General features: G+C 49.2%; 2 protein-coding genes across 2 annotated transcripts in view; both read left to right on the top strand.

Annotated features, from left to right (window-relative positions):
* The first annotated feature begins 153 nt into the window (after nt 1–153).
* LOC116567869 (zinc finger protein 699-like) lies at nt 154–1,749 on the top strand. Its single transcript, XM_032303226.1, has one exon. It carries the CDS (start codon nt 154–156, stop codon nt 1,474–1,476), a length of 1,323 nt encoding a protein of 440 aa, XP_032159117.1. The 3' UTR covers nt 1,477–1,749.
* Nucleotides 1,750–11,811: 10,062 nt separating this feature from the next.
* The window catches only part of ZNF57 (zinc finger protein 57), a 60,847-nt gene continuing 52,560 nt past the window's right edge, over nt 11,812–20,098 (top strand). The window contains 1 exon segment of the mRNA XM_032305559.1: nt 11,812–12,307. Within this exon segment, the coding sequence (XP_032161450.1) occupies nt 12,005–12,307 (303 nt within the window). The 5' untranslated portion in view covers nt 11,812–12,004.

Raw genomic sequence — 20,098 nt, forward strand, 5'->3', positions numbered from 1 at the left:
CGGGAAAAACCCTGTAAATGTCAGCAACGTGGGAAAGCCTTCCCTGGTGACTACTCCCTTGAAGCACACATGAGAAGACATGAAGAGGATAGAACCTTGGAATGTAAGGAGTGCGGGCAAAGTTTCAGGAAGCATCTGCCTTTTGAACGTCACATGACCACAGAGAATGTAATGAAGCCCTATGAGTGTAAGGAGTGTGGCAGACTCTTTAGATATCACACAGCCCTTGGAGTCCATATGAGGGCACACACTGGGGATAGACCCTACGAATGTAAGGAGTGTGGGAAAACTTACGTGAAGTCTGAACATTTTAAACGCCACATGATCACCCACAGTACCGTGAAACCCTATGAATGTAACCGGTGTGGCAGATCCTTCCGGGATTACACAAACCTGCGCGTCCATATGAGGACGCACACTGGGGAAAGACCCTATGAATGTCAGCAGTGTGGGAAGACCTTCAGATATCTTGGAAATCTGCGGGAACATTCGACAACACACACTGGGGAGAGACCGTATGAATGTCAGCAGTGTGGGAAGACCTTCAGGTATAACTCATGCCTGCGAGAACACATGTGGAAGCACACTGGAGAGAGACCCTATCAGTGTCAGCACTGTGGAAAAGCCTTCATTCGTCACCACACTCTTGTAGTACATACTGTGAGATGGCACACCGAGGGTGGACACTTGGAATGTAAGGAGTGTGGTGAAACTTTCAGAAAGCATCGAGCTTTCGAACGTCACATGGGCACACATGGTATCCTGAAACCCTATGAATGTAAGGAGTGTGGAAGAGCCTTCAGGTGCCACAGAGACCTACAGGTACATACGAGGATACACACTGGGGAAAGACCTTTCAAATGTGAGCTGTGTGGGAAAGCCTTTAAGTCTCCTGCAAACCTTCGAGCACATATGAGGACACACAATGATGAAAGCCCCCGCATATGTCAGCAGTGCGGGAAAATCTTCTCGACTCCTGGACGCCTGCAAGTACATAGGAGGACACACACTGGGGAAAGACCCTGTAAATGTGAGCAGTGTGGGAAAGCCTTCACTTCTCCTGGAAACCTACGAGCTCATATGAGGACACACAGTGGGGAAAGACCCTGTAAATGCCAGCAGTGTGGGAAAGCCTTCAACAGTGATGCGTCCTTGCGGGTACATATGAGGACACACACTAGGAAGAGACCCTATGAATGTCACCACTGTGGCAAAGCCTTCAGGAGTCCATCGCACCTGGAAGCACACACACGGACACACACTGGGGAGAGACCTTTTAAGTGTACAGAGTGTGGGAAAGCGTTCAGTCGGCCTCAGTGTTTTCAAGATCATTTGAAAACGCACAACACAGTTAAATCCTATGAATGCAAGGAGTGTGGGAAAGCATACAAGTTTCCCTCATCCCTTCGAGGGCATATGAAGAAACACACTGGGGAGAGAACTTCACTGGTCATGACTCCCTTCAGGAACACATGAGGAATCACAGTGGACGGTGACCTTTTGTGAATCTACGGTCTCTGGTAAGACATTCTAGTATCACACAGAACTGCAAGTATCTGTGATGACACTCACTAGACGGGAATTGTGTGAATGTCTACGCTGTGGGAAAGCCTTCAGGTGTCCCTCTAATCTTTGGGGATGCTTGTGAGAGCACAGTGATGTGAAACCCTGTGAAGTTAAGAACCATGGAACAACCTTCCAGTATTTCCTCAATCTGGGAGTACAGACACTGCGGGAAAGCATTTAATCTCCCTATGAGAGCCAATGTACTGGAGACAAACCCTAATGGACACAGTTTGGGGAACACTTCCCGTATAGAACATCATGTATTTTGTTCATGACAATTGTGGCAGGACAGACATCATTTCATTGTTGCAAACATGGCTTTATTTTTGCAAGTGCCTCCTCCATGATAGAAATGCGAAGTGTCTAATTTCTAGTTCGTGTTTCTGATATGAACACTCATGGTGCTAAGTGTCCTTTGTCCTCTACATCTGTATGACATGCACTTTGTTGTGTCAGACTTGAAGTAATCACCTGGTTATATAAAACACGGTTCTTTTCCATTACAATGTCATTTAAACTCACGTTGATAAGAATGTGTATATGGGAGGGGTGTGTGTGTACAACTTTAAATAATTTTGGAAAAAAACTTGAAGTTCATATTCCCAAAATTTCCCAATCTATGATCATCACATGAGACTTTTTGATTGTTGAAAGTTCTTTTCTGTTCTCTGTTGCTAATAACTGGAATTTCTTGACTCTGAATCGCCTCTATATTTCCTATCTTCATTATTGCAATACATGTTTTCACATAAGCTCTCCCCTTTTATTGAGCAGTTGTTAAATTTTTATGTTGTTTTCATCTCTTCTGAGAGTTATTTTTGGTGTCTTTGGTTGATTTTGTTTCCAAATATGACTTCTAAGAATGTGCTTTTGACCATTGCTCAGGATTGCTTGTTTTGTTTTGTTTTGCTTTGCTTTTCCTGCAGTCAGTGATGGTGGTGGAAATATCAGTGAGGTGCGTTCTTCTGGACCCCAGGAGCCAAAGTCTGGTGTGCCCAGTGCCAATAATAGCCAGAACTCCTGCCAAAATAAATTTTAGGCAAGGGAGGCTCTTCAGTTTTATTGACATTGGATGTAACAACATTTCATGGTCTCCATAATATTCCACAGTCCTGAGGTACCCCAGTAGCATACCAGGTGGACTAGTATTTGTGGTTTTACCCTTGGCAAAAGGAGAGAGTGTAACTCACCCTGTTGGGTTGGACATCAAATGGGATAGTATTGCTGTCTCAGGCCTTCAAAAGAATTTGCGGGTGCTTGGACGACTAGGTCGATGGATTGTGGAACTCTCAGTCTTGGCATTGTGGGTTAGATCCCCACAGTCTGTGTAGAGATCATGTAACATAAGTAGTCATCAAATAACATCTTACAAAGAGAAAGGATTCCCAGAAGCACACCCAAGATAATGTTTACTACCTTCATGCTTTTTAAAATTCCTACCAGTAAATTATGAAAACAATCTTTCTTCCTTAGAAGGGTAACATGTAAAATGCCACCAGGACGGAAAACATGATGTGTCTGCATTAAGGATGAGGGGTTTTGTCTGGATCCCAGTGTGGTCTGGTTCCAAGATCAGATATCCTATGTGTTTATCTTGAGTTTGAGCAAACTTTAATTTTTTGAGACTTTATGTGCCTTTAAAACTAAAAGTTTCAACAAGTAGATGATGCCTTCCATTGAAAGGCAGAGAATGAAATTGTCTCCATAGTGTGTCAAAGTAGAGATGCAGAAGATTGTCCGCCATCCAGAGCTGCCTTAGGGGTCCTTGGAAAGTACAGAAGATTCTGCGGTTCCCTGCGGCATGACTGTCTGTGGGTATTATCCAAGTGGAAGCAAAAACTCCCTACACTTACCAGCTGGAATCCCAAATCCAGTGCATAGGTGAGTTATGATGGAAAATTTCCTCTAGTGGCAATGGATGTCCGTGGTCCGTGGGGTTAGAAACAGTGTGGAGGCAGGAACGTTACTTAATTGCTGAGAGGTCCTGGATAGATGTCCGTTGCCAACCATTGGGTTTTCTCACCAGGAAGACAGTGTTACATGGAGTAGTGCTGGGAGATCATGAGACACTAACGCTTTTAATCTTCTATCACGGGCTTGATGCCTGAAGTGCATCTTTATAGACTATTGTCTCATTCTCCCAAGAGATTTTGAAAAATGCAGTTTTATCTTTATGAGGCATACTGTGGGTTCTGCCAATCTCAGCTGAACGTGTTGCCCATAAAGAACAAGGTAGCAGATCCAGTAGGAACAGACCCCATGGCGCCATCAGAGACGGAACGTGCAGAAGAGGCCAGGAGGTCGTTCACTTCTCCTGGTTGATCGTTTTGATCACTGCTGCCCAGTTCTGGAATTATGGGCCCATTTTGAGGGAACCAGATTCTGGCATTTATTTTTCTAGGGAACGTCAGGTGCAGACATGAAGAGAGGAGAAGCAACAGAGGGGAGGAAGGTGAGTATCTCTCCAAGGGCCCAGAAAAGAAGAGGCTGAGAGGCAGGAAGCGACCTGTGGAGATGTTTTGAAGAGGGCCCACTGTTGGAGCTGCTTCAGTCCTTGTAGGCCGGGGTTTTGTGTGAGGGACTTAGCCCCCAGGAGGGTAGTTCTGGTGTCAAGGGCAGAAACTCATTCCCAATGTGCAGATGGTCCCACCAGTTGTTTAAAAGGGACCCCTGGGAACATCCCCTGTAGTCCTTAGAGCCCTGGTTTGGGAATGCAGAGAATGTCGGGACGGCCAGCTGGAAGGATACGGGTGTCTGCGGCCCTTACGTGTGTAACAGGCTTTCTCCAGTATCCTGGCTCTTTGTCGTCATCGCAGAAAGTACTGGTTTCATAACTGTTTCACACATCACAACTGAAAATTGAGTGGAAAAGAAAAGGGTGCCTGGGTGGCTCAGTGGGTTGGGCCTCAGGCCTTTGGCTCAGGTCATGATCTCGGGGTCCTGGCATGGAGTCCCGCATTGGGCTCTCTGCTCAGCGGGGAGCCTGCTTCCTCCTCTCTTTCTGCCTTCTCTTGATCTCTCTCTATCAAATAAATTAAAAAAAAATTTTTTTCTTTAGAGACAATTTTGGAGTCAGTTTTAGTCATCCTGAAAGGCCCATCAGGTTTTTGTGTGCAAGTCTGAATTTTGTTCCACTCAGCAGGCTTGAGGGAAGATAGTAGAATTGCTCAGTAGTATTTCCAGCAAGTGTTCTAGTGTCCTGCAGACAATGTGCTGTTCCCTTAATACTTCTTAAGATGTTCCTGTCGGGCCAGAGTCACCCAGTGTTTGGCGTGGCCCTCACCAACAAGCATGTGAAGTAATTCCTAGAAATAAATTTGAATAACTGTTCACCACACCTCTGGGGATCCTCAGCCACATTGGGAAATGCTAACTGTGGCTCATGGTTCAGTCTCAAATGCAGGGAATTGAGGTTACTTGGAACCCCAAATGGGCCTCTTTTTTTTTTTTTTAAGAGTTTATTTATTTGACAGACAGAGACCACAAGTAGGCTAGAGGCAGTCAGAGAGGAGGAAGCAGGCTCCCTGCCGAGCAGAGAGCCCGATGTGGGGCTCGATCCCAGGACCCTGAGATCATGACCTGAGCCGAAGGCAGAGGCTTTAACCCACCGAGCCACCCAGGCGCCCCCCAATTGGGCCTCTTTTAACAGGTTCAGGACAGAAAGGATTGGGAAGAGAATCTGAGGAAAAGGGACCTTCAGAGAAAGAAGTGGGGGGTGGGTTACAGGAGATGAGGATTGGGTAGAGGGAAAAGAGGAGGAGGCCACTGGAGGCCTGGTCTGAACACCAGGTGGTGGCAGCTCCAGAGACCAAGAAGATGGGGACGGGACAAAGAGGATCAAAAGCCATTCTGATGCCTTTCAGTGGCTCGCCTCTGTGAATTTAGAAATCCTGTTTTGCAGAGAAGCACCATAAGGTCCTGATAGCGTTTGGAAATCTCCCAAATAGCCATGGAAGCAGGCATTGGATCTGGTTTTGACCACTGTAGTCATGCCTATTAAATTGAATTTTGATAAGGGTCAATTTGGGGAGATCAGAAGTTCCCCATAAGGACTATTGATGTTCTACGTTCTTGTGTAGTTAGTCCATTTAGTTAGAAGCGCATGTGAGGAGAGGTAGTTTTTGTAAATATAACACTAGAGGATGCCACAAGATGGGACAGAGGGATACCCTCAAAGCATTTTGATGTCTGGGATCCCATTTCTTTAGAACAAAAAGAAATTCCTAAAACCCACTTTTTGAACAGGAACAGGTCAGGTTCAAAAGGAGTTGTTCTGAAGGCCAGCTCAGGTCCAGAGAGATGGGGTCTGGAGGCTGATGGTCAAGAATGAACTTGGAATCGTCTTTGGTGCAAAAAGGGTAGTTTTATCAAAGCACGGGGACAGGAACCAGGGATGGGGCAGTCTGCCCTGGGGTTAGCAGGAGTTGGCCGGTTATATATTTTCAAGTTGAGGGGCACTTATGGCTAGCATCAGTCTCTAAGAAATTTGGTATCAGTGTTTTAAGGACCTTGAGGGACTGGCTGTTACTAGTAAAAGGCATTTATTGCTATGTAGTAAAACCTTAGTCTTGAGACCTTTTGGTTTTGTATCAGTGAGCCTTACGCTTGGATGATGATTGTTAATATACATCTTGGGCTGTAGAGTTGAAGGGAGTTTCTGAAGAATATTTATATCTTCAAGGAGGTTAACAGGATCATGGAAGTAGGGCTAACGTTGAGCTAAGGTTGCTTTTTTCCCGTAGCAAAGTATGAACATTGAGGCAGTGAGTTCCTAGAGGAATGTCACTCTGGCCGTCTCAAGGACTTGTTTGTAGGTTGCCAGGAAATTGGATTTTTCTTTTGCATTAATTCTCCACATCACTTCCTCCTGAGCAGTTGTGACCCTTAAATCTTACAGTTGCCGACGATGGAAGGTCTTCTGTGATGTCTTCCCGCTCCGTGGGGTTGTAGAGGTGTCCCCACCTGTGGACGCCATTCAGTTGGCCAGGGACTTACATATAGAGAGGGCATTTAAGAAGGCAGAGGCAGCTGCATCGGAGGGAGACCACAAGTACAGATCTTCCCTAGTGGAGAGGATCATCTGCTGGCTTGACCTAACATCGTTGAAGGGGTCTTGGCACCAGGTGGAGAGACGTGGCAGAAAAGAGCAAAGTGTACTTACTGTAACAAAAGGAAGAAGAGGCAGAAGCCCAAATAAGAGTGGATTCATCGTTGACCAAAAATCTTATAGTTTCGAGTTCAGCCATCGCTAAAAGAAAGAGAGGGATTGTTCAAGGGCCTAGTTGAATATTCAGGTCAGGTGGGAACCCAGAAATACTACTGGGACACGCCAGCATGTATACACAGCATTCTGTTTCTGTCACAGCACAAGATCCACCTTGTGCAGTAGCTAAGACATCTCCTGCTTTGTGTCGCACACATGCTTTGCACAGTTGTGTTACTTCATTCTGTGTCGCACACGTGCTTTGCACAGTTGTGTTACTTCAGTCTTTAATAGAGAAATGCTATTTTGAGTGTAATTTAGGGCTTTGACTGTTATGAAGAGCTTCCTTGTGCAAAACAAAACCCTTCGTACTAAAGGGGAGTAAAGGTGGACTGTAGGTGATCACCAGTGAAACACAGCACGAGTCCACCATTGTTTTCAACGTGAAAGATTGGCTGGGGTGATAACGGTTTTAATACTGGGTCTGTCCATCCAGGCAAAACCCAGAGTGCAGTGGTTATCCGGCCTGGGGGAAGCCATGGCTAAGGTTAGAGCTACACAGCCATTGGGCTCTGTTAGGAGCCAGCCGTGTAATTCTGGGCCTCCTTGTCCACTCAGTAGTGAACCCATCCCGTGGCCTAGAGAACACTGACTTGTGAGCAAACGTCTGATGGTAGCCTCTATAACTGCTGTGTGCTGTTGGTTCCCGTGCTGTCACTGTTTCCTTTTTTCCCCAGCGTAGAATTGCCTTTTTGCTTAACTGTCCCATTTTGGGGTATTCCACCTAGTGCATACCTGGTTTGCTTAATGTGGCTGCTGTCGGCTTGGCTAAAGGCTCTACTTGCCATTTTCTATCACTAGAGGCAGTTCCTGGGGCAAATCATGGCTAAGGGTTAAAACCATTAAGAAGCCCTCTTCTTCCCTCTTGAGGAGTTACTGGGAAGTGGGAGAAGACTTGTCCCAGACATAGGGCATCCCCAAGTGCATCAGCCAGTCCCATCATAAGCGTGGTGAGGCCACCCATTACGTCCATCAGTCTACAGTCAGCCGCATGGAGGGGGGAACCCCTGGCTCCAGGAGTGATTTTACCATCTCATCCATGCAGAATAGGTCATGGTGTTCCTTGAGTTACAAAATTGTTGGGGGACCCATTCCAATTTCCAGCTGTTCAATCATGTGTTGCTCGGGTAATGGTATTACCCTCACGGAAGCATAGGAGATGTTGCCGAAAACAAAAGACACGAATCCATGATGTTCTAAGTGGCCTTTCAACACACGTAGTCTTTACAGCAAACTTCCCTAGGAAACCTCCTCGTTGGGTTTCAATTTAATCAGTTACTGGTTTTGTCCAGTTCTGAGCAAAGGTCTCATGGCCAAAAGCAGCTAGACGAAAGTTGTGAAGGGATCACAGTAGACCAACGAGGAGGAAACCTCACACGGGAGTCTTAAGATCGGCAACTGTCATGGTGACTTACTTGGCTATCTGGTGCCCAAGACAGACAACTTTGTTTAAGGACAGGAATAAAGAGAGGGCATCAAACCATTCCAGCCCTGGCACTAACTTCTAGCCAAGAGGCAGGCTTTCCCCGCCCCAACAGTAACCGTGGGCTACAGGATTGCAGCCTGAGCAATGGACCAACTCCTTGAAAAGTCGCTGAAATGGAAGTAAAGGAAGGGAAGGAATTTGCAAGCCAAGTTTGCACTGAGGCTTGGAGTCCAGGTGAGAAGAATCAAGCCCCATATTTCAGTGCCAGAAAGATGGGAACTGTGGTCGAGAGAGAATTCTTGAGATGTCTTCAGTGCAGAGAGTGGTTTAAAAAGCATGGTGATAGGAGCTGTGGGCAGAAAGAGCTGCCCTAGGGTTGTGAGGACTGCCTGATGATAGACTTTCAAGTTGGGAGGGACTTAGGGATAGCACATCTGTCTAAGGAATTTGTTACCAAGTTTCCCAGGTCCTTGAGGGGCTAGCTGTGGTTAGGAAAAGGTCATTTATTACCGTCTAGTAAAACCTTAGTTAAGAGACGCTTCAGGCGTGTATCAGTGAGCCATTCGCTTGGAGGCTAATAGTTCACATGTATCTCAGGGTAGGGGAGGGTAGAGATAAGGGAAGTTATCCAGTCCTCTTGAAGGGCATCTCCAAAATGCAGTATATGCAAGAATGCATACGTAAATGTGCTTAGAGTCACTTGCTCAGTAGCATTGTGTGTACATCATGAATACCCATCACTCCGGTCCCCTTCAGCAGAATGATAGATCTCCCAGCCAAAACCAGGACATGTGGGTGTAAAATTACAGTGGACGAAAGGACCTTATCCTGTTTCATAGCCAAAGCCAATGTGTACATAGAACCTCAAGCTTTCACAGTCATCAAAGAGAAAAGATAATTAACAGGTTTCAAGGATGTGCTCAGGATGTCCTTCCATTTCTAATCACTATGAAAAAGATAGTATTTAAAGGGTGACATGTATAAAAGTTAAAATAAGTTATTCAGGGGCACCTGGGTGGCTCAGTGGGTTAAGGCCTCTGCCTTCAGCTCAGGTCATGATCCCAGGGTCCTGGGATCGAGCCCCACATCGGGCTCTCTGCTCAGTGGGGAGCCTGCTTCCTCTTCTCTCTGCCTGCCTCTACCTGCTTGTGATTTCTCTCTGTCAAATAAATAAAAAATCTTTAAAAAAAAAGTTATTCAGGTATCAAAGTAAATCTTATGAAGGAAGAGAACCTAATGTGAACATTGTGCAGTTATATTCACTGACATCGAAAAAGACCAAAACAAATGCAAATCTGGTGCATATTCTAAGAAACGATTAATCAATGTTGCCATGATGTGTGTAATTACCAGAGAGCTGAATCATTTTAATAGAATTCCCCCAATATTATAACCAATTTTCCCCCTGGAACTTCATAAATCCCATTGTATAATTCTTTTTTTAAAGATTTTTATTTATTTATTTATTTGACAGAGAGAGAGATCACAAGTAGGCTGAGAGGCAGACAGAGAGAGAGAGGGAAGCAGGCTCCTGCTGAGCAGAGAGCCCGATGCGGGGCTCGATCCCAGGACCCTGAGATCATGACCTGAGCCGAAGGCAGTGGCTTAATCCACTGAGCCACCCAGGTGCCCCCCCCATTGTATAATTCTATAAATAAGAACAAATGTGAGAAAATAGCCATTCTTTTTGAATAATGAAGTGAAGGGACTTACCCTAATATGATCAAGCATTAAACACTCACCATGTTGTAAGATAATGATGAAAGGGTGGGAGCGTAGAAGTATATTCACATAGAAATCAAAGGTCATCAGTTAAAATAGAAACTCCTTTGTCTTTAAGTTCCTGGCCTTTCACGATGAACGATTATCTAGGGACATGTGCGTTATCAAATGCATCTCAGTTCCAGGCCTTAGACAACTCTGCACAGTATCCCCAGCCCTAAAGAAGCTGTCCTGGGAAACCCAAGAGTGAAAGAAACACAGGGAGAAATCTTCATGAATTTGCATGCAGTAAGGTCTTAAATGGGAAAGGAAAACCACAAGCAACACAAGGAAAAGTAGGTAAATTAGGTTTCTGCAAGATTAAAATATTTGGGGTATCAAAGGTTGCTATCAAGAGATTGAAAGGACACCCCAATAATGGGAGAACAGATCCCACAAATAACATATGTAGGATTTTAGTATCCAGAATACACAAAGAATTCCTATGTGCATACAAAAGCTCAAACAATGCAGTTAAGCACTGAAGGAAAACTTGCCAACACATTTTCTTTGTAGCGATGGCCTATAAACGCGGGAAAGCACCCTCCCCATTAAGGGAAACAAGTCAAAACCATAAGGGGATACCACTTTCCACTCACTGGGAGGGCTAGGATCCAGAATTCAGAAAACAAGCCTCATCGAGATGTGGGGAATTGGGACCCCCTGCGCCTGGCTGGTGGGAATGTGAACCGGGGCAGCCGATGTGGGGAAAAGCGTGGTGGTTCCTCAAGAAGTTAAACACGGAATTAAAATGTGACCCAAGTATCCCCGTCCTACCTAAATGGAAGCAGACACGTGTGCATGAACGCGAGGTGAGAAGCTGTTCAACACACGCGGACGTGGGTTACCGCTCCAGGCCCGACGGCGCGGACGGACGAACAGAGTGCAGCAGGGAAACAGACCTAGAATTGTCACCCACAGAAGGGAACGGAGGGTCACGTGACGCGCTGCGAGGGCATCGCAGAAGTACAGGACGCCGGGGTGAGAGTCCGTTTCCGTGAAGATACAGAGGAGTCTAATCTGTAGGAAAAAGTTGCTCGGCGGCGGCCTCGAGGCCTCGTTTCCTGGCTGTTCTGTCCTCAAGTTTGTTTGAAAAAGGAAGACAATTCCCAGACCATAAGCTCATGCCTTTTTTCCTTTCCTTTTTTTTTTTTTTTTTCAAGATTTTATTTATCTGAGAGCGAGCTAGAGCAGTGAGGGCGGGGAGTGGCCGAGGGGGCGGGACAGGGACGAGCAGGATCCGTAGGCCACCTGACCCTGAGATCGTGACCTGGGCCGAAATCAGGAGTCCGCTGCTCGGTGCCCCGCGCTCCCACCTTTCAGAGTCAAACTGGGTGTCCGGGGTCTGTCCCCGCCGTACCACGTCCCGACCTAACAAAGGCGACAGCGCCCTACAGTCCACGTTCGCAGGGACCGGCTGCAGAGTGGACCTGCCGTGGCCTTCCTGGCAGGATACAACGCGCACACCCGTCTTCTAACGTGTCCCGGCTGCGACCCTGCATGCTTGGGCCGCGGGATCCCTGAGAGAGTGGAGAGCGGGGCCTCGCGGGGTCGCAGGTCAGGCCCCAACCCAGGAAGGCCTCGCCTTCCCACGGTGACGTCACTGGCTCCGGGGTTGTGCTTGAATACCGAGGACAGGTGCACGTCCCCTCACCCCGGTGCCGACCACGGACGGTTCTGTTCTGTCGCATCCCGATGGGGGCGCTGCACAAGGGAGGCTCCGCGGGTAAACGGAGTTGGACTCCCGGTGCGGGAGGAGGTCGCAGGCGGGTCAGCCGGCCGGGGTCGCCCTGCGCGGGGAGTCAACCTCGGGGCAGGCAGGTTCGACGCCCGCACACTGCAAGCCTCACTCTGCATCCGGGAGGCGGGGCCTCGGGCTTCTGCCCAATTAGGGGCCATGGGGGGGACGGTGCCTAGACTACGACCAATCAGAACGGGAGGAGCCGCAGGCTGTCGGATCACGGTGCGAGCTCGCGGAGTTCGGAGCAATGTCCAATCAGGGCCGCGGGGCGCTCGCTGTATTCCTATCCAGTCACTTTGCAGGATATGGATCAACGCCCAATCGGAGCGCGGGGGCATGTATCGCGGTGAAAGGCCCGGCCTCCGGAAACTGTCCAATCGGGCCTGGGGGGCGGGACCCCGCGCTCTCGGACGCGAGTGTGCGGGCGCCGCGGGCTGGTGCTCAGCGGCCCGGAGCCGGCCGAAGTGTGCGGAGCGCGCAGCGCCCACCTGACCCGGCTGCAGTGCCGCGTGGAGGAGTCCTGGAGAGCACGGAGCAGAGCCCCGAGATGGTGAGTCGCGGGCCCGGGCGACACGGGGAGGGGCTGCATCCGGCCGCAAGTGGCGGTGGGTCTCGGTCTCCAGGCCCTGGGGGTCCCGTCCGGAGTCTCCGCCCTCGGCCGCGGGGTGGGCTTCCGGCGACCTGTCCCCCGTCCTCGTCGTCGTCCTGCGGGCCCGACCCGAGTCTCTATCCTGGGTCAGAGATGGGGGTCCCGGCGTCCTGTCCCCACTCCTCGTCGTTGTCCTGCGGGCCCGACCCGAGTCTCTATCCTGGGTCAGAGATGGGGGTCCCGGCGTCCTGTCCCCCCCTCCTCGTCGTTGTCCTGCGGGCCCGACCCGAGTCTCTATCCTGGGTCAGAGATGGGGGTCCCGGCGTCCTGTCCCCCCCTCCTCGTCGGTGTCCCGCGGGCCCCGACCCGAGTCTGTATCGTGGGTCAGGGGTGGGGGTCCCGGCGTCCTGTCCCCCCTCCTCGTCGGTGTCCCGCGGGCCCCGACCCGAGTCTCTATCGTGGGTCAGGGGTGGGGGTCCCGGCGTCCTGTCCCCCCTCCTCGTCGGTGTCCCGCGGGCCCCGACCCGAGTCTCTATCGTGGGTCAGGGGTGGGGGTCCCGGCGTCCTGTCCCCTCTCCTCGTGAGAGCCCTGTGGTCCCACCCGATAACCCGCGGTGGGCCGTGTTGTGCTTTCCGGCGTCCTGTCGCATCCCCGCGAGTGGGCCCAGGGGTCCCATCCCGCGGGGTGGGGTCCCGGCTTCCCATCCAAGTGCCTGTCTGGCGTCGGGGTGGGGTTCCGACCTCCTGCCCCATCCCAGCGTGCTGGGAATCCTGTGAGCACCTGAGTCCCTGCCTGCTGGAGGGAGGCGGGGACCACTCCCCACGTGGCCGTAAACCTGGGAATCAGGGTCGGGGGACCCATGGTGGACCTGGGAGGTGAACTCAAATAAGGGCTTGGCTGAGGCACTTGGTTGCAGAGAAGTTCCAGCGGAGACAAGGTCCGATGTCACACATCCTCCAGAGTCTCCAGGGACTCACAGCCAGAGCTGTACTTTTCTGTGTCCTGTAGCTGAGCAGGAAAGCCCAGGGTCAGGATCGCCCCCACGCCGAAGGAAGGCCTCGTGGCTCAGGGGCCCAGGGCCTTTTTCACCAGCTCTGTGCATGCTCCCAGTGCCCCCCTGCAGCCCGGGGCCTGTGGGGAGGACAGTAGCCTGGGTGAAGTGTGGGCGGGAAAGGGACAGTGCTGGGCAGCTGGTCACACCGGTGTCCAGTGAAATATACGAATTTAGGGAGGAGAGACGTGTATTGAGAAGAATGAGGGGAGGGCTGGGGGCGGGCACTGTGGCGCTGGGGGCGGGGCTACCTCAGTGCGACCCCAGAGGACCCGCCAGACTAGCGTCTCCGGAGCTGTGGAGGAGGGGGTTTCTTTTCTAGAGAGGAGTAAGGAAGCGCAGGCATGGCCAGGCGTGGTGCCGACCTGGGGCTCCCTGAGGCCAGCCTGTCCGCGGGAGGGGCTGTCCGTGGCTCAGGCAGGCGGCAGCCCACGTTCAGGGTCCGGAGGAAGGAGAGAAGCCAGAGCAGCCCTGGAACGGCGAGCACTTTGTGACCACGGGTCCGTGGGGACCGGCCGCTGAGCGAATCGTGGGTGCGGCCCAGAGTGTGGATTTGGGGGGTCTGTGGCCGGCCCTGGGGCGGATCAACAAGGGGGACTTCCCGTGAGTCCTGGCTTGGTGGAAGGGGGCAGGGGCCCTTTTTGCAGCCGCCGTTTCCCACACCCCCCAGAGTGGGGGAGGGCATGCCTTTACCTCCAGGACGTTTGCCCAGGAGCTCCGGGCTCGGGGAGAGCCTGCCTGTCACTGAGCCCCGTGGCCGCACTGTCCCCGTGGAGCTCGGCGTGGACAGCTCGCTCTCAGGCAGGCCTAGGTGCAGCAGGTGGAAACCTGAATGCTTTCTGCCTCCTGCTTCCCCTTGAGCGGGGCGGGGGGCCAGTGGGTCCCGTCTTCCTTTTCCTGCGGATTCTCGTGTTATTCTGGGGCTTATCCAGAGAATGTCCCCTCGGGGGAAGAGTGTGTCAGTCCAGGAAGTGTCCCTGTTCATCAGGTTTGGGGGGAAGATGCAGGGGGTTCCGCACCTTCTTGCCGGGTGACGCCAGTGCTGGCGAGCCCTGCAGACTTCTGTGCCGCGTTTGCAGGGTAAGATTTTCACCATCTGGTGTGAGCAGCTCCCAGGGTGCTGCCCCCGGGACTGCTGTTCTGCTGCTTTTCCTTCGCAGCTCTCGCTCCGTTTCCCTCACCGAGCGTGGATGGCTTGATTTTGGCTCTGTTGAAATTGCTCAAGGGAACGGGGCCCGTGTGGTCATTACCGTGGCGGCTGCCGTGTGGCTCCGCAGCCCTGGTCTGTGTCGCTCGCGTAGGCGTCTGCTGCGTGGGTCCCAGAGTTCACTCCGCCTTCCTAGGTCTTACACGGGCCTCGGGGTGTCTCATGGGCGGTTCTTGACTGGTCACTGCTACTTCATTCTTATTTTTGTTTCCAAGTGCAAAATGCAACTCAGTGTTTCCACACTGGAGAGAAAAATTGTGGTTTGTAGATTATGGCTAATTTAGTTTCCTAGGAAATGATGCGGACCTGTATGCAATTTAATCCTGTGTGCTGTTGGCACCTCGAAATGCCGGAGGTATTTTTGTCCATCTAATGTGTGAGCCACAGTCTCCCCCTTAGGATGCACGTCTGATTCTGAATTCCTGTAATTGAGGCTGAGCATGCTTGTGTGGAAGAGTCTCCTGCCATGTTCCCACCTCTAGTGTGTGTATTGATTTATGGGTTCTTTACGTACTCTGGACACGAGTCCTTTGTCATTTTTAGGCAGTGCAGGCATTTTCTCCTGGAGGGCGGTTTTCCTTTGCACTCTATTCGGTGCTGCTGAATGGACTCCTGAATTTTAAGAGAATCGTGATTGACAGTGCTTTCGATTATAACTTATTCCCTTTCCCTTTATATTAGAAAACTTGGTAATAGCAAGTCCTAGAACATTTGTATTACCTCCATCTGCAAGTGTTCTGCTTATAAAATCTGCATTAAATTGTTTTTTCTGCATGAAGTTGGTATGAAAGACATTGAGCATGCCCCATAGATAACCTTTGGCACCACCTCCTGTGGGAAGGTGTCCAACATTTCCACCATTGGGCAGAGCCCGCCAAGACCTGGCCTTGCCTGCTGGGGCAGAGGCCAGGAGTGGGCAGTGTCTGGAGGGGACTGGGCGGAGCCTTCCTGGAGTGGGCGGTGCCTGCAGGGACTGGGCAGGACCTGCCAGGACTGGGCAGAGCCTGCTGGGTTAGAGCTTGCCAGGAAAGTGCGGGGTGTGGGGGCTAGGTGGAGCCTGATGGGAGTGGGCTGTGCTTATGGGGACTGGGAGGAGCCTGCCAGGGCTGGGCGGTGCCTGCGGGGGACTGGCCGCAGCTTGCTGGGTTGGAGCCTTGGGCCCTCAGCAGGCAAACCTGGCTCAGTGGCTTCCTGCCCACTGGTCCCTCTCTCTGCTCTTGCATACCTGCCGCATTCCGTTGTTACTCACAACGTGATGTGTTTTAGGGAAAGTCTCTTCCCCCTTGTTCGTAGAAAACTTGGCTATTCATAGACACTTGCCTTCAATTTCAGTTTTTTGACATAGTTTTTCATACGTTCAAAACGAAAGTCCGGCCTGGTTTGGGAATTCGTGGAACGTCATGAAAAGTCTGGGGTTGATGCTCGGCGGAGGGTTTTCTTCCAGAGAACACACGCCACTCTTCCATTTCTGCCTTTCCACTCTCCTGTCATCCAGGAGCATGTTAGAACGTTTTCTTTAGGATCCTTTTCTGTTTTTACCAGACACTGTATCTGGAAAGCCTCTCCGGTTCTCCTACATCGTTCCATTTTGACACAGAAAACTTCAGTTCTGACACCTCTGGTCATTGGCTATGCAGCTGTTTCCCCAGTCTGCAGCTGGAGCCTGGGGTCCTACAGTCCAACTCAATTCTGGCAGCATCAGACCCCAGAAGCTGGGGTTCAGTCCCCATCCATGAGCCTGTTGCAGTTCCTAGAGCCTCAGGTCCTCCACAGCTGTCCCACTTGGCTACAGGTCAGAGCTTCCCATGACCCCCTCCTTGGATTAAGTTGCTGGAGCTGCTCACAGAACCTAGGGACCAAACACTTAGCAGTTACCAGTTTATGAAGGAATACGATACGCGGAACAGGTGAACAGCCAGATGAAGAGGTACACGTAGGGGAGGGTCCTGAGCACAGAAGCTTCTGCACCCCATCCTGCTGGGATTTTAGAGGTGTCCTCACCCAGGCATAGTCCATGGTTAACTGTGAGCCTAGACCCTCTCCTGAGACAGGAGGGGTGTGGTGTGGGCTGAGAACTCCCAGCTTGGGGCATGGCTTGGTCTTTCTGGCGACCAGCGCCCATCCACGAGCCTCATAAGCATAAAAGATGCTCCTGGTTGCTCTTATGACTCCAAAATTTATAAGGATTTCAGGAGCTCTGCTAAGAACCTGGGGCAGAGACCAATATGTATATTTTCTCTTACCTCACAGACATGCTTGAGGACTTTAAAAATGTGTAATAAATTGAAAAATTGTCATTAAAATTAGTTACATATATTCTAGGTTAGACTCTAAAATTTTTCATTTTTAAAAAATATTTTATTTATTTATTTGACAGATCACAAGTAGGCAGAGAGGCAGGTAGAGGGGGGGGGGAAGGAGGCTCCCTGCTGAGCAGAGAGCCCGATGTGGGGCTCGATCCCTGGACCCTGAGATCATGACCTGAGCCAAAGGCAGAGGCTTAACCCACTGAGCCACCCAGGCACCCCTCTGTTTGTTTTGTTTTGTTTCTTAAATTCCACACAACTGAGGTCATACGGTATTTGCCTTCCTCTGACTTATTTCAGTTAGTGTAATATTTTCTAGCTCCATCCATATTGTTGCAAATGGCAAGGTTTCATTCTTTTTCATGGGTGAGTAATATTCCATTGTATAAATATGCCACATCTTCTTTATCCACTCATCAGTTGATGGACACTTGAACTTTTTCTGTATCTTGGCTATTGAAAATAATGCTGCAGTAGACAATCAGAGTGCATATATCCCTTTGAATTAGTGTTTTTATTTTGGGGTAGATACCTAGTAGTGTGATTGCTGGGTCATAGGGTAGCTCTATTTTTAACTTTTTGAGAAAACTCCATGCTGTTTCTGGAGTAGCTGCATGAGCTTGCACTCCCAGCAACAGTACACGAGGGTTCCCCTTCCTCCGCATTCTCGCCAACACCTGTTGTTTCCTGTGTTACTGACTTTCGCCATTCTGACAGGTGATTTATATTCTGACAGGTGTTTTGATTTATATTTCCATGATGATGAGGGATGTTGAGCCTCTTTCCACGTGTCTCTTGGCCATCTGTAGATCGTCTTTGCAGGAATTGTTCGTGTCTTCTGTCCATTTTTAATTATTGAGAGTGTGTGTGAGTGGGGGTGGGGAGAGGGAGAGAGAATCTTAAGCAGGCACCATGCCCAGCTTGAAGGGGATGCGGGGCTCGATCTCAGTGATCCTGGGACCGTGATCTGAGCCAAAATCAGTAGTTGGGGGCTTTACTGACTGAGCCACCCAGCACCCTGCCCATTTTTTTTAGTTGGATTGTTTTTTGGATGTTGAGTTTTATAACTCCCTTATATGCTTTGGATACTAACCTTTTACTGGATGTGTCATTTGCAAATACATTCTCCCATTCTGTAGGTTGCCATTAGATTTGTTGGATTGTTTCCTTTGCTGTGCCAAAGCTTTTATTTGGATGTAGTCCCAATAGTTTATTTTTGCTATTATTTCCCTTGCCTCCAGAGACATCCCTAGAAAAAAGTTGCTGTGGCTGGTGTCAGAAATTCTTGCCTGTCCTCTTCTCTAGGATTTTTATGGTTTCAGGTCTCACATTTAGGTCTTTAATCAGTTTTGAATTTATGTTTGTGTGTGGTTTGAGAAAGTGGCCCAGTTTCTTTCTTACACATGTGGCTGTCCAGTTTTCCCAACACCATTTCTTCAAGAGACCATCCTTCTCCCACTGGATATTCTTTCCTGCTTTGTCAAAGATGAATTCGCTATGTAATTGTGGTTTCATTTCTGGAGTTTCCATTGTGTTCTTTGATCTATTTGTCTGTGTGTGTGTACCACACCGTTTTGATTACTTCAGTCTTGTAACACAACGTCAAGTCCAGAATTGTGAGACCTCTAGCTTTGCCTCTTTTTAACATTGCTTTGGCTATTGGGAGTCCTTTGTGGTTCCACTGAAATTTCAGGGTTGTTGTTTCTAGCTCTGTGAAAAATGCCCTTGGTATTTTGATAGGGATTGCATTAAGTGTGTAGATTGCTCTGGGCAGGATAGATGCTGTAACAATATTTGTTCTTCCAGTGCATAGCAGGGAATGTCTTTCCGTTTCTTTGCATTGTTTTCAATGTCTTTCCTCGGTATTTTACAGTTCTCAGAGTGCAGGTCTTCTACCTCTTTGGTTAGGGTTATTCTTACAGATTGTACATATCTTACTATTTTGTTGCAAGTGTGAATGGGATCGTTTTCTTAATTTCTTTCTGCTGTTCGTTTTTGCTATATGGGAATGCAGCAGATTTCTTTACATTGATTTTGTCTCCTGCCACTTCACTGAAATTGCTTATCAGTTCTAGCAGTTTTTTTTGGAGGAGTCTTTTAGGTTTATTGTGTAGAAGATCATGCCTTCTGCAGACAGTGAAAGTTTTACTTCCTCCTTAATGATGGATGCCTCATATTTCTTTCTGTTGTCTGATCGCTGTGGCTAGGACATCTGGTACTATGTTGAAGAAAAATGAGAGTGGACATTCTTGTCATGTTCCTGATCTTTGAGAAAAAGCTCTTACTTCTTCCCCATTGAGAATGATATTATCTGTGGGTTGGTTTTTTTTTTTAAGATTTTATTCATTTGAAAGGGTGTGTGAGAGTGTGAGCAGGGGCAGAGGGAGAGGGAGAAGCAAACTCCCTGCTGAGCGGGAGCCAGATGGGGGGGCTTGGTCCCAGGACCCTGAGTTCACTCTCAGAGTCATAGGTAGATGCCCTGCTGACTGAGCCACCCAGCCATCCCTGTGGGTTTTTTCATATATGACCTTTATTATGTTGAGGTATCTTCTCTCTAGACCCACTTTGTTGAGGATTTTTATCATGAATTGTTGTTGTACTTTGGTAAATGCTTTTTCCCTATCTGTTGAGATGACCATACAGTTCTTGTTCTTTCTCTTATTAATGTGATACATCATCTTGATTGATTTGTATTTAACTACCTTACAACCCTGGAATAAATCCTACTTGATCGTGGTGAATAATTTTTTAAAAAGATTTTATTTACTTACTTGACAGAGAGACACAGAGAGAGGGGAACACAAGCAGGGGGAGCAGCAGAGGGAGAAGCAGGCTTCCCGCCGATCAGGGAGCCCAATGTGAGCCTCAATCCCAGGACCCTGGGATCATGACCTGAGCCGGAGGCAGCTGCTGAATGACTGGACCACCCAGGCGCCCATGGTGAATGATTTTTTAAAATGTTTTGTTGGATTCTGTTTGCTAGTATTTTGTTGAGAATTTTTGCATCTATGTTCATCAGAGATACTGGCCTGTAGTTCTCCTTTTTTGTGGTGTCGTTATTTGATTTTAGTGCCAGGTTAATGCTGGCCTCATAGGGTGAAGTTTTCCTTCCTCTTCTATTTTTTGGAATAGTTTGAGAAGAGTAGGTGTTACTACTTCTTTAAATGTTGGGTAGAATTTGCCTGTG

This window comes from Mustela erminea, chromosome 1, assembly GCF_009829155.1.
Source record: "Mustela erminea isolate mMusErm1 chromosome 1, mMusErm1.Pri, whole genome shotgun sequence".
NCBI lineage: Eukaryota > Metazoa > Chordata > Mammalia > Carnivora > Mustelidae > Mustela > Mustela erminea.

What these genes read in the sequence shown, in the direction of transcription:
- LOC116567869 (XM_032303226.1), top strand. Translation starts at nt 154, where the DNA reads ATGACCACAGAGAATGTAATGAAGCCCTATGAGTGTAAGGAGTGTGGC.